This window comes from Poecilia reticulata, chromosome 8, assembly GCF_904066995.2.
Source record: "Poecilia reticulata chromosome 8, P_reticulata-male-v2, whole genome shotgun sequence".
Classification (NCBI taxonomy): Eukaryota; Metazoa; Chordata; class Actinopteri; order Cyprinodontiformes; family Poeciliidae; genus Poecilia; species Poecilia reticulata.
Genome location: NC_088837.1, coordinates 6,435,978 through 6,449,860, shown reverse-complemented (window position 1 = coordinate 6,449,860; position 13,883 = coordinate 6,435,978). Strand labels below are relative to the sequence as shown.

At 41.7% G+C, this 13,883-nt stretch overlaps 1 protein-coding gene across 6 annotated transcripts in view; it reads left to right on the top strand.

The window, feature by feature from the left end:
* grin2ba (glutamate receptor, ionotropic, N-methyl D-aspartate 2B, genome duplicate a) overlaps nt 1–13,883 on the top strand; it is a 178,459-nt gene that overhangs the window by 144,176 nt on the left and 20,400 nt on the right. For all 6 annotated transcript variants that reach the window (XM_008415507.3, XM_017306255.2, XM_081609718.1 and 3 more), the window contains 4 exons: nt 3,192–3,345; nt 6,331–6,456; nt 11,877–12,106; nt 12,202–12,362. In XM_008415507.3, the coding sequence (XP_008413729.2) occupies nt 3,192–3,345; nt 6,331–6,456; nt 11,877–12,106; nt 12,202–12,362 (671 nt within the window). The remainder of the gene's footprint in view (nt 1–3,191; nt 3,346–6,330; nt 6,457–11,876; nt 12,107–12,201; nt 12,363–13,883) is intronic.

The following is a 13,883-nucleotide window of genomic DNA, read 5'->3' as shown; positions in this document are numbered from 1 at the left end:
CAAATTGGGTATATTCAGTATTTAGTGGGAACACCAACATGCAGAAGCCTTATCTGACTGTTCATCCCCTCCTCCCCTCTCCCCCCCGGGCCGCAACATAATTTCCAAGTCTTGACCGGTCCGCGGTAATAAACAGGTTGGGGCCGCTGATTTAGCACAGGCTAGTAGCAGACACGAAGGATCATAACTTTTACTGTTACAGTTACCGTTCGGAAACTACCGTAATCAGTCTAAAATTTGCATCTTTTTCTTTTTCAACCGTAATACATGTGATATTCAATTGACCTGCTATTACTCAAATGTTGGGTGTCCGCCCCCTCTGCTGCTGCATTGTTGTGGAAAACCTGGAGCGGCAGAGATATCTGCGGCTTATATGTGTATGTTTACTGGTTAAAAAAAAAAACTTTGGGGTTGTGGCTTATAGTCCAGTGCGGCTCATAGTTCGGAAAATACGGACTATAATCTTTTCTGGATTTTTTCTGTGAAGAACCCAGAGAAGGCTATTTGATTGTACTCTCTGGAAAACAATATATTTTTATATTTAGGCAATTGTCACACTTTTTCTGTTACAAACTGACTCCGGCCCCCCACCAGAAAAGGATAAAGTTATGTGGCCCTCACAGGAAAAGGTTTGGGGACCCCTGATTTACAGTTTAGGGAAATTCAACAATAAATTCCTTCATGACATGCTTTCTAAGAATCTCCGAATCGCTGGGTAAAGACTTTCAGATTTGTTATTAATAAATAAGTTTTATGGTGTTGTTGACAACCTATTTCTGTCTACCTTCTCTTCCAACGCTGCCAAAACAAGAGTATGTGTCAAACTGTCAATGGGCTGATTTACAGACTGACAGAGATGCTGAGCAGATCTCTCGATGCTTTTACCTCTCGTCAGATTTCAAAAGATGAAAAACAAATTAAAATAAAGGAAATCATCAAATGCTTTGAGAGGCCCCACACTTTTTCCTGACTTTGTTGTGGAAGCCAGAATGTGTTTTCATGAGCTGCACTGACTCATGCTCCAAACCCCTAATATTAGAGACAATACACTTTGAATTTCGCCTTGCTGAGAGAGTCGCAGAAGACACTGGTCAACACGCGCACACAAACCGAGACACACAAACGCACGCAGATCCTCACTCAATCATTCTCAATAACACCCACATGGGTCACTTTCATAACACGGAGAGAACAAGTCGTAGGAGGGAGATGGAGAGAGCGAATGGTGAGAGGGGAAGTGAGCACACTGCTGGATCCACTCGTTTGCCTTCCCAGGGAGATGTTCGCGCATTCTCCGATGCACATTTAGATCCGTACTTGCATACTCTCTGAGTAAATATGACTGAGAACTTACAAACGCACACAAACAGCGGAATGGCAGATAATCTGCAAGGCAGACGTGCCACATTTTCCCCTGCCTGAAAAGGTCCACTTCACAGGTAGACGAACAAAGCTTCGCTCACGTCTCTTTCTCTTTTTCCCTTTATGACTCACACGGAAGTGCACGCCGTTGAAGCGCACAGCAGAGCTTTGACTCACACAGTCTCACACACACACACCTTATTAACTCAGGGAGACAATCTCGTCCCACTTTACCCCAATGCTTTAAGGCTATGAAATTTGGATCTAAATATACCACCTGTGCAGGAGAACTGAAGGGAGTTAGGCAGGTAGCGAGAGGCACTGAACCGGCTATTTCCAGCAGCCATGACCCACTGTGGTAACCCACTTTCTTCCTCTCTCCTTCTGTCTTTCTCCCTCTTTCTGTGGCCTGGTGAGCATCACGAGTGTCCACTCCAGAGCGCTGCGAGGAAAGTAGTTTTGCCTCCTGTCGCTACACGCCATGCTGCATCTTTGTCTCCAGCGTCTCCAGTTTTAGGCCTCACTTTTTGTGTATTAATAACTTTTTTCCCCTGTTCTTGCTGAAGTCTGCCGTTACGCTCTCTTGCTATAGTCTTCATTTCAACAGGTTATGACATCTAACACAGTGATTTCATCACCTATTGACCTAATGCAAGTTCATGTTGGGGGGGAAAAAGAAAACGATCTGCAACCACATTTACAACATGGTTTCATCATAAAACAGCAAAGAGAAGCTCCTTTCTGATGATTTATGAGGCAACGCAAACAAGTCGGTGATGTCCTACTCACACGAACTTTGAAAAATCAAGCCAGCATTGTGGAAACAAACTCCTCAGAATGGATGTAAAGTGTCACACAAAAAATAAACGACAGGCATTGCTTTGCCCATCAATGGTGATGAAAATGTATCAGTTTGGTTCACTGGAAGAAATACCGTAGGTTGAAGTTCCCCAGTCTGTTCAGATGAACCCGTCCAATGTGTGTTAATGGCAAGAGATTGTGTTTGGGAAGTCCTGCTGTGCTTGGGCCTCAAATATGCCGGACATCTGCTTTCAAAGACTGCATGAGGCTAGAACATCCTAACATAAGTCATTGTACAAAGAGACGCGCAAAGGGCATAAAAAGGCAAAGGTCAACAGGCTCGTCCGTCTTTGACGAACGACATTAGCCGACTGGCTTTTGAGTGCACAAACGTTCAAACAATAAAATCTCCAGCATTGCGTTTGCCTTTCTTGGACAATCAATTAATAGTGGTGAAACTATACAATCAGCTAACCAGACGACACAACACACAACACTGAATTCATGACTTTTAGCACCACTGTTTGAAAAAATAAAAATCCCCACTTTGTGTTACTACAAATACAATTAAGGTTTCACAAATCATGTTTTAAAGACTCTGTAAACACTGTAGGACTAATTACAATAGAGCTCTAAAAAAATCAGTTTTTATTACATTTTGTGTTTTCATGGCATAACAAAAAATTACTTATACCATTTGTCAATAATCAGTTGAAAAATCTTACTGTTATTACAGCAGTCCATTGGTATTTTGACAATGTATCTCTGGCAACAAGCTTCTAACCTCTTTGAGGTTAGAAGGTCTCCCTAATTTTTCTTCAACAGATTCTTGATCAGACTCCAGTTGAGACTTTGACTAGGCCAGTCTAACACGTTAAGATCACTTCCGGTCAGGGACTCTTAAGATTCCCTGCTGAATTAATTTTTCTTTTATTTACTGCGCTTTCTTGACTTAATACTGCTCTGGTAGTGGATTCATTTCCACTGTTTGCTTAAGCAATGGATGCCGTTTTCTTTCTCTTGCCCAGGTTGTGTTAAAAAATGCCCACATGGCCGTTGGATCCCTAACCATCAACGAGGAGAGGTCAGAGGTCATCGATTTTTCTGTTCCCTTCATCGAAACCGGAATTAGCGTCATGGTTTCCCGCAGTAACGGCACCGTTTCACCCTCCGCATTTCTAGGTGAGTAGCAATGATCAGCCGCCATCTTTAAAAGACGAATAAAACCCCTCCAGTTATCGCATAAATCTAGAGCAGAAGTCTCTGGTGTTGATCCTCGAGGCCCGATTTCCTGAATGTTTCATGTTTTCCTGGCTCAACCCACCTGAATCAAATAAGTAGTTCATTACCAGGCGTATGCAGAGCTTGATGACATGCTGAGGAAGTAATTGTATCATTTGCAAAGGCTCGATTGGTTGATGGACACATCAGAAACACGCAACACACTGGCCATCGACAACCAGGATGTGCAACCGATGCTCAAAATAGATGCAGGATATGGAAAGGTTGTTACCGATGTGCAGAAGTAAATGGAAAAGCAACGGTCTTTATCCCAGAATGCAACTGGCAGTACTTTGTACTGTTGGTCAGCAATTTTAGATGCATTGTTTAAGTTAGATGAGTCATTTGACTATCTTACCTGGCTTCCTGGAAATAATAATAATAAAATGTATTCAGTCACTCAGTGAGGTGTGGTAGCTGATGAATACACAGCACATCATTGCTTCTCTACATTATCTAATAGTTAATAGTTACGTTTGATAGTTTATATCCATATTACCCTCTTTACAGTCGATGAACTTACCAAATTTGCCATAATTCAGCCATGTTCTGCGGGTTGTTGGAAATTTGGAAAAGTCTCTTAAAGATAAGGAAATGATTAAGCTTATCTGCTCTTGTCACACCATTATAGGAGAAGTTTAAATCATTATGTTATTAAATACTAAATTGACAATTTGTGTTGAAAGTTTTTCTCATTCTTTTTATTCTTTTGCATCATCACAATGTCTCCGTGAGAGTCAATATAACTGGCCAAATATATTACTGACATGAATGTATATAAATATAATAACAAACCAAGTATTACATTCAAGGATATGATCGGTGTCAGAGTCTGGTCCGCATTGCCGGCAGTAAGTCGGGCTCGTTTCCGGTGAGAGTTGGACTCCGCCAAGGCTGCCCTTTGTCACCGATTCTGTTCATTACTTTTATGGACAGAATTTCTAGGCGCAGCCGAGGTGTTGAGGGGATCCGTTTTGGTGGCCTTAGGATCACATCTCTGCTTTTTGCGGATGATGTGGTCCTGTTGGCTTCATCGGAACGTGATCTGCAGCTCTCACTGGAGCGGTTCGCAGCCGAGTGTGAAGTGGCCGGGATGAGGCTCAGTGCCTCCAAATCCGAGGCCATGGTCTTGAGCCGGAAAAGGGTAGAGTGCCTTCTCCGGGTCAGGGGGGTCGTCCTGCCTCAAGTGGAGGAGTTTAAGTATCTGGGGATCTTGTTCACGAATGAGGGAAGAAGGGAACGGGAGATCAACAGGCGGATTGGGGCAGCGTCTACTGTGAAGCGGGCGCTGTACCGGTCCGTCGTGGTGAAGAGAGAGCTGAGCCAAAAAGCGAAGCTCTCGATTTACCGGTCGATCTACGTTCCCACCCTCATCTATGGTCATGAGCTTTGGGTCATGACTGAAAGAACGAGATCACGGATACAAGTGGCCGAAATGGGTTTCCTCCGCAGGGTGGCTGGGCTCTCCCTAGGAGATGGGGTGAGAAGCTCGGTCATCCGGGAGGGACTCAGAGTAGAGCCGCTGCTCCTCCATGTCGAGAGGAGCCAGTTGAGGTGGCTCGGGCATCTGGTAAGGATGCCTCCTGGACGCCTCCCTGGTGAGGTGTTCCGGGCACGTCCCACCGGGAGGAGGCCTCGGGGAAGACCCAGGACACGCTGGAGGGATTACGTCTCTCGGCTGGCCTGGGAACGCCTTGGGATTCCCCCGGAGGAGCTGGAAGAAGTGGCTGGGGAGAGGGAAGTCTGGGCCTCCCTTCTGAAGCTGCTGCCCCCGCGACCCTACCCCGGATAAGCGGAAGAAAATGGATGGATGGATGGATGGATGGATGGATATGATTGCCATGATTATGTTTCACACATTGATGTTGCAATTTGATTTTACGTTGTAACATACCTACAGCTCAGGCATGAACTAGGTCACAGCTACTGTCAATCAATCAATCAATCAATCAATGGAGTTTATTTGTATGGTACATTTCAGCAACAAGGCAGTACAAAGTGCTTTACATCAAAAGATTTCTAAATAAAAAGTCATAAAAACATGATACAGTCACCAATGTCTGAAACCAGAAACAAAAATGACATTTTGTCAAATCCCATCATCAAAATCATCAATACTCATCCAATATGCTGGTCAATTTTTCATTTATTATGGTTCAAGTGCCGCTCTACACAGGTGGGCCTTTAGGCCGGATTTAAAGGAACTCGGTGTTTCAGCTGCTTTGCAGTTTTCTGGAAGTTAGTTCCAGATTTGTAGTGGGTAGAAGCTGAATGCGGCTCCTCCATGTTTGGTTCTGAGTGGCCCATCTGGCTCGTTTGGTTCCGTTATTTCTGTGAAAGTCTTCGGACCGCTCTTTGGTTCATTCAGAACAAAAGGCTCTTTTAATTAGATGTTGTCTTCTTGAGTGAGTTTAGCAGCTGTTTAAGTTACATCTAAGTGTTTTTGTTTACTTCTCCTTCATGAATTGAAGGAATTAAAAGTGATTTAACAGGTGGAAATGCATTAAAATAAGTTTCAGTAAACTTTCCCTGACAAGGTGTTCTAAGCTGCATGATAATTCAGCTAACTGCTTATTTTTTCACTTTCTCTCTCTTTCTGTTTGCCCTCTTATGTTTCCCACTCCTACTCAATTTCTCTCACGCTCCCTTCCTCTTTTCAATATGACATCCTGCATTTGCATATCTCTCTCTCTTCATTTTCTCTTTCTCTCTGCTGCCCTTGCTCAAGGGAAACTCTTCCTCCCTCCTCGTGTTCCTCCTTTCTTCACCACCTCCCGCCTCCTTTCTGAAATATTCTTTATGCTGCATCTCTTTCCAACCATGCTTCCTTCTTTTATCAATCCCTCGTCTTCCTCGTTCGTCTTCCTCGTCTCTGCACCCTTTCAGAGCCCTTTAGTGCAGATGTGTGGGTGATGATGTTCGTAATGCTGCTGCTGGTGTCAGCAGTGGCTGTGTTCGTGTTCGAGTACATCAGCCCTGTGGGCTACAACCGCTGTCTGGCTGATGGCAGAGGTGAGAGTTCCCAACTCACCACACGCACACGCACACAAAACCATAGCCGGCCCAAGGCATATATGTAAGTTAAGTGGCTGCTTAGGACCTCCACACCACCAGGGGGTCCCCAAGAGTACTAACCTAACTGGAGAAAAAAAAATGTATATCGATATTTCAAATAACATTGAATAATGCAAACTAAATGGAATTACACATGGCCAAATGATTTCTACAGACATGTTGTATGTTTTTGTTTACATCCGGACATTTTGCACACACACACACACACACAGCGCTGGAGGGCAAAAAGACGATTCTTTTACCTCCCATCCGTAGCTGCGCTGTTGCAGTAGAACAAGTCCGTTAACTAAATTAAACCTGGACATGTAGGTGTCATTCATGTAGTGCAGTTCCCCACAGCAAAGGGGAAAATAACAGAACAACAATCACTCACATTCTCGCTCTCTGTGTCTGCTACGCTACGGACAGACTCGCTACCATAGCAACTGACAACGCCACTAATGCATCAAGATCCAACACCAAAAAACGCAAACATTTCCCACACAACGAACAGAACATTGATGTTTATGTTGCGATTATTAAGAAGTGATCGCTGTGGTACATTAGCTACCGCTGCTAATAGCTAATAGCTACCACACCAGTGGTTGATTGGCTAATTGAAACACCTGCTCTACTGATGACCTCTTAGAGTTGGTGTGAAGGCCAGTTTTTTTATTTATTTTTTTATACTAAAACAAAACACGCCGAATTCTGCAGAACATCTGCATGTTACAGTTGTCAAAGTCAAGCTAGCATAACTGACCTACTTCCCTCATTTCCCTCTTCCTTGCTATTTATTTTAGATAAATTCCCCTTCACCCCTGATTACTAGAAAGACATTAAGACTGTTACTTCCATCACATCGTTTTCATAATATTCTCCTGAATTAACACCAGGGGTGAAAGTAAGGGGGTACGACAGGGTACCGCTTACCCCTAAAAGATTTAGCAGGATAATACCTGCAAGAGAGTGGAGCAGCTGTTGGCTGTAAAAAATGAATGGGTTCACTGTGCAGCCACGAGTGCATCCACTAATCAGCCGTGACTGATTAGTTTTTCAAGAACAATCTAATACACGACTTAATCAGTTAATAACTTTTTTCCCATTTCATATTGTTTCTGAACTCTTAATGTTTTATTAGAGCAGCAGTGCAACATGTCGATCATGGAAGGTTTTGAGCCGATCTCGGCATTAGGTGACAAACTGAACGCCGCCAGGACGCTGAGACCAGCAGGTCCTCCTCTGGCTCGCTTAAAACGTTCGTAACTTTATGAAAGAACAAAAAAGAAAAAAGAAAAAAAAATCAACAAAATGTGTTCAAATTAATGACCCAACGACAATAATAATCTCAGTAATTATTGTTTCAACAAGGTGTTGCGCAATTCTGTGCGTTTCGGTTACATTACCAAAATAACTAGCAGAGCAGGAGTTTAAAATTAACTAATCAACCACCAATGTGTTCGGTGAGGCTTATTAATAATCAAATAAATATCAAGCCTGCAAACCTAATATCGTAACGGACTGAATGTTATGCTTTTAAGTAATCTCTGGTCGGCTTGGAGAGCGCAAGAGGTTACCATGGCAACGGGTGTACTTAAATGACAAAGAGAGAGGAGAATAAAAAGGTGTGAGTGGTTTAGAGTTGATCACCTGGTCAGGTTGTTTTACCTTTGCTGTGGCGCTTTACAGCCGCTGTAGTTTCTGAATGTTCAATAAACGGCAAACTTTGACCAATTACCTCGTTCTTTGTGAGTATACGTCATTTACAACAAACATCAAACATGATAGATATGTTTCATTAAGTATTTAACAAACAAATGGCTTCTACCGTGATAATTATGTGAAATTAAATTAATTATCTAATATAAAAAAATAGTTTTGTGCTGTCGGGCTCAGAGTCTTGAGAGGCTTTTCCTTTATCAAACCTTTTTTTTTGCCTCCTATTTAGTGGAAACATTGATGTTGATAAGACTTTCTCCAAAAATTATAACCTTTTTCAACCTTTATAGCTCCACTGTTGAAAATGAGGCTCTAACATTCACAAATGACAGTGAAATAAAATCCAGTTCGAGATCTGGTTTGAGGCGATTCCTCTGGAACCTGTTGGACGACAAACATCCCAACTTCAGAAGATGTGCTTTTACCCTAACAGAGCTCTGTGGTTCCTCCTATCATTATGAGAGTCAGGGTGAGGAGGCGCCATGTTAGGAAGAGAAGTGGAAGCTGCAGGATCTTCAGAACAAACAGGTCATGATGCTGGGCTACTGATTATCCCTCTGTCTGGACACAGGATCAATAGAACCAGTTTAAAAGCTAAAATGAATGGTTATATGCCAGACATGGAAAACTGGGATGCACTCCATGCCATAATGTTCAGAATTTAGGTCTCATGGCATCTCAAGGTGTCAACATTGCAGCCAGTGGGCTGAAGGGCATACAGCTTTATTTTGTAGCAATTCAAGAGCTACCCAGCTTTTATCGCTTTGCAAAAAAATAATCAGTACAGACACTCCAAAGCACACAAAGAAGCAATATATATATCTATATATACATTTTTTTGTCATAGTACCCCCAAGAATTTAAAACTACTTTCACCACTGATTAACACATATCAGTTTTGAGAATACTGTTCAGCCCTAGTAATTGTTATTTTAAAAACTTAATAAGCTTGCCTCATTCAAAAGGGCTGTGTAGACTTTGTGGCTCCAGGCAAAATGCATTTAGCAGGAGAGAAGGTAAAAATAGTCTCTTTGGATGGTGGAGCATACAGACCTCTGGTCTAGACGTAATCCAATTGAGAAATCTGTGATAAGACGTTAAAATTGACGTTCACTGTTCACTCAGACTGAGTTTGAAGAAGAAAAAGTATTATCTAGACGTATAAGACTGGCAGAGACGTACCTCAAATGACCTGCAGCTGTAACTGAATCAAAGAGTGTGAACTAAGGGAATGCAGATTTTAGGCCTCTGCAGAGATTAGCTATTTGGTTTCCCAGTCATTTCTGGGTTTTTGCAAGTTTCCTAAAAAACAAACATGCTAACATTTAACTCAAGATGTCAATCAACTTTTACAGGAGAGAGAGGAAAATAGTAAAAAAAAACGAAACATAAATTTGGAGTGAATGCAGAGAAAATGACAGTCAGTACCTTGCTCCATTAAACAAAGAGGCTTAGATGAGTAATGCTCTAACTAGCCATTTTCTCCCAGCGATACTACAGATGCTTTGCTGCTTCGCAGACGATGCTCCTCTTCTCTGCAACAACACAAACGCAAACTGTGTGTGTGTGCGCGTGTGTGCGTGTGTGTGTGTTGGCCACGCACAAAGACTGACAGGCACAGAAACACACTGCCCCCGCACGCAAACCAGCCGTTCTCACTGACCCAATGCCTTTATTCCTATCTCCTCCTCCTTTTCCTCCTCCTCCTCCTCCTACCCCTCCTCCCCCTCCTCCTTGTCCTCCTCCTCCTCACCTCTCTGCTCTCTTTTCATCATATGGAGCTGGATCTAAACACAGGTTTCAGCAGAACTCTGCCGCTGCTTCCCCTCACACTGGACTGGCCATTTACATAAATTTCCATATTTGCTACCAAAAAAAAAAAAAACATGACACCATGAGGCTAGTTTCGTCTTAAATCTTACCATCTGAACAGATGAGAGACAAAAAAAAAGAGGAAAATCAATCTCCCTCTAGTCTATCTCTGATGTGTCTATATATAGACAGTGGTTATCTTTTTTTTTTTTTTATCCCTCTCATCCTTCATCATCTGCTGGAGAAGATGAACTTCTCCCCACAGCTCTGTTCTCTTTCGTAGGACTCCTTGTGTTTGTTTTTTTTGTTGTTGTTGCGTCGTGGGAGTTTGGTGTCATGAAGAGTGCAGATCGAAGTTTGCTGTCAAAGCACCTGACGCAATAATGTATCAATGAGTCCATCGGCGAGTTGTAAAGACTTTGCTGGCTGCGTTCAGGCAGCTCTCCGGCTGGCAGACTTATCAGAGGAACGTTTGGCGCCGCATGAAGTCAGTTTGTCCAAGAACATAACAAAACAGAAAAACACTTTGCGACAAAATACACACCCACACACACTTGCACACGCACTCTTTCCTGCTCACACACTCCCACACAAACATTAAGAACAAAAAAACAAAAAAACGCCGCGATCGCTTATTGCATTATAACAGCAGCTCACAGACAAACTGAACAATTTCATTGAGGTGTGATTTGTGTCTAAGTTACTTGTATGAATGAAGTGAAGCGATGACAAAGCGTCTTTTCCCTGTTTGTCATGGTGCAGCCACAAAGTCTGATGGATTTATTGGATTTTATGTGACAAAACACAGTCTGAAGTGGAAGCGAAATAACACGCGGTTTTTGTTTTTGTTTTCAAATAAATACTAAAAAGTCCAGATGCCAGTCAAGTCAGTTTTCCACATTTTGACCGTTGTTCTTCACAAAATCAAACTACAGGAACCTGAACCAGAGGTCGACGATGTGGACTTAAAAGTTCTATCACCATATTTTGTGGTCGTATATTGTGATAATGATAAGTGACAATAAAAACTATTTATTTGTTGTTGGGGTTTTTTAAGTTGTTTGCTTGTGACACAAATATTGCTCTTTAAAACATTCCTATTTGTAATGCGCTTCTTTAGGACACCAGTCACATAAAGAAGTGTGTTTTGTATCACTAAAAATACTCAAAATTACTGCATTTAACCATATTTTTAAATTTATTGATATTTATCAATGTACAATCATGTTATTTTAAACATGATTAATTGGATTTATTGCGTCAGGTATAAATCACAATCTTATCATGATAAAAAAATTTAGCCCGACAAACAATACTTTAAAAGCCCACCTGTAACCCCAACTGCAGTTTTCAGGTTTCGACACATTTTCATTTAGATTACGGTCTGAACTTTAACTAGGCCATTCTAACTCGTGAATTGGCATGAACTTGAACCTTTTGCTGTCGCTCTCTACCATTTAAATGTCGTCATTCTGCTGGAAGGTGATCAAAATCTTGCAATTTCCTTCCACAAATATCACATTTAATCTTCGATCATTCAGGTGGAGACTTTTTAAAACTTTCTGAAGGCGAATGCTTGTTCTGGAGTTTATTTATGTGAATCATAGTAAAGACTTTACTGGATAATGTGAGTTACAACAGATAAAAAGATGAAAGGCCCCATAGTCTTGTGTGTCCTTGTTGATCAATCATTTTAATTGCCCTCTTCCCCCCCAAAAAACATTCATTTTTAAATTGTAACATAACAAAATGAAAACCAAAATAACTGTAAATTATTTTGTAAGCCACTGGCTCAGAAAGTTATCGAAATGTTTCATTTTTTAACACACCTTGCCTGTTTCTTTCAGAGCCTCATGGCCCATCTTTCACCATCGGTAAGGCCATCTGGCTGCTTTGGGGTCTCGTCTTCAACAACTCTGTGCCGGTCCAGAACCCCAAAGGCACCACCAGTAAAATCATGGTGTCAGTGTGGGCCTTCTTTGCTGTCATTTTCCTGGCCTCGTACACTGCCAACCTGGCTGCTTTCATGATCCAAGAGGAATATGTGGATCAAGTCACGGGTCTCTCCGACAAGAAGGTAAGGCTGAGGGTTTCTAACCTAGAGCGGTCCTGTTGTATCACCTTAAAAAAAAAAGTCGTGAATATTTTTTCCATTTCTTTTCCTGTAATTAGTTTCAGAGTCCCAATGACTTCTCTCCTCCGTTCCGGTTTGGCACGGTCCCGAACGGGAGCACGGAGAGAAACATCAGGAACAACTATCCAGAGATGCACACCTACATGACTGCGTTCCATCAGAGGAACGTCAACGAAGCTCTGCAGAGTCTGAAGGCCGGGTAAAGACCTCGACATGGTTTACACATGTTTACAACCAGATTAAAAACCACTGTTCCCGGCAGAGATCAGTCCGGTTCTCCCAAAAGTTGTTGTTCAACATTAATTTGAAGTTCGATTGAATTGCATAAGCTGAGAGACTTTTGATAAATCTTACTTTTTTTTTAGAGGGAAAGTTGCTGAATATTTTCCTGGAGGGAACTGTCTTTGTGAAAGCTTTAGGTTGTCGCCATGCTGTTTCTTGACTTCCCACATATTTTGGCGTGTTTAGCTGCGTCCAAACCCATATTTCTAAAAAAAATATATGTATATATATATATATATCGTTTAGTGAAACATCAAGTTGAAAGTTCAACGCCTTACACAAAGTCTATGACTCCTCTGGAGTGGTAAAACGATTATTAGAGGAATTATGTTGAAGAGGAAGTAAGTCGGACTGCCATGTTGTTGGAGAAACTTCAAGCATTTGACATGCTGATGTGAGTCTTCACCAGCTGAACATCTGCATATTATGAGATTATGTATGATTATTGGGCCATTGCCGCAAAATACATTGATTCTGGAGCGCTATTTAAATGATTTTACGCTCCATCGAAACACAAGGTAATAGTGTGACAAAGATATTTGAAGCTAAAGACTTTTAATCATCAAAGCTGATGCTACAGTTGTGCCTATACCTGCTTATTTTTGCTTGGATGTTACAGGAATTGAATCCAGGGTTTAATCCTCATGTCTTTTAATCAAGTTGTGGAACCTTTGGAATAGCGAAAAATAACCTCTTCCGTTTCTTCCAGCTAAGAGACTTTGTTAAAAAAGAAACCACTCTACTCAGGAACACTGGGTTTTCGGTAATTGAAAAACAGTTTTTCGGAACTCGTGAAGTGTCACTTATTTCAATGTTTTGTAACACATACTGTCATAAGCGTCACATATCCACTCTGGCTCAGGCCTGGGGAGGAGAGCTGAATATCGAGATCACTGATGAAATGTGGAGCAGTATTTGGAACTCTGCCAGAAAAATTTCCATTTGTAATCGTTCCTGGGCGTTGCAACTTAAATTACTGCATAGAGCTCACTTTGCCCCAAACCGGGTGTCTAAGTTTAAACCAAGATCCTTTTCATAAATACATGAAGGTAGCCTCACACACCGTCTTTGGTCATGCTCGAGCATTTATAAATGCTTAGATGTGGACTATATATATAATGATGGAAGCATGTATGCCCCCTATCTTTTCTTTCTGTCTCCTTTGGACTGCACTGCTGAGCTTTTGTTCTGCTATATTGTTGTTATTAAATGAAAAAATTAATAAACATACCTATAAAAAAAGGTCCTTTTTCAACACCTCGCCTGAATTAACATATCAGTTTTTTTTTCTGAACTCTCAACTTGCTCTTGCAAAAGAAACGAGAAGCTCATTGCCAAACAGTAGAAATGACAAAAAAAAAATCATTTCCTTTGTTACAGCGTCTAAACATGAATAGGACTGTAATTTGACCTTAATAATACCTTCACTCCCCCTCTC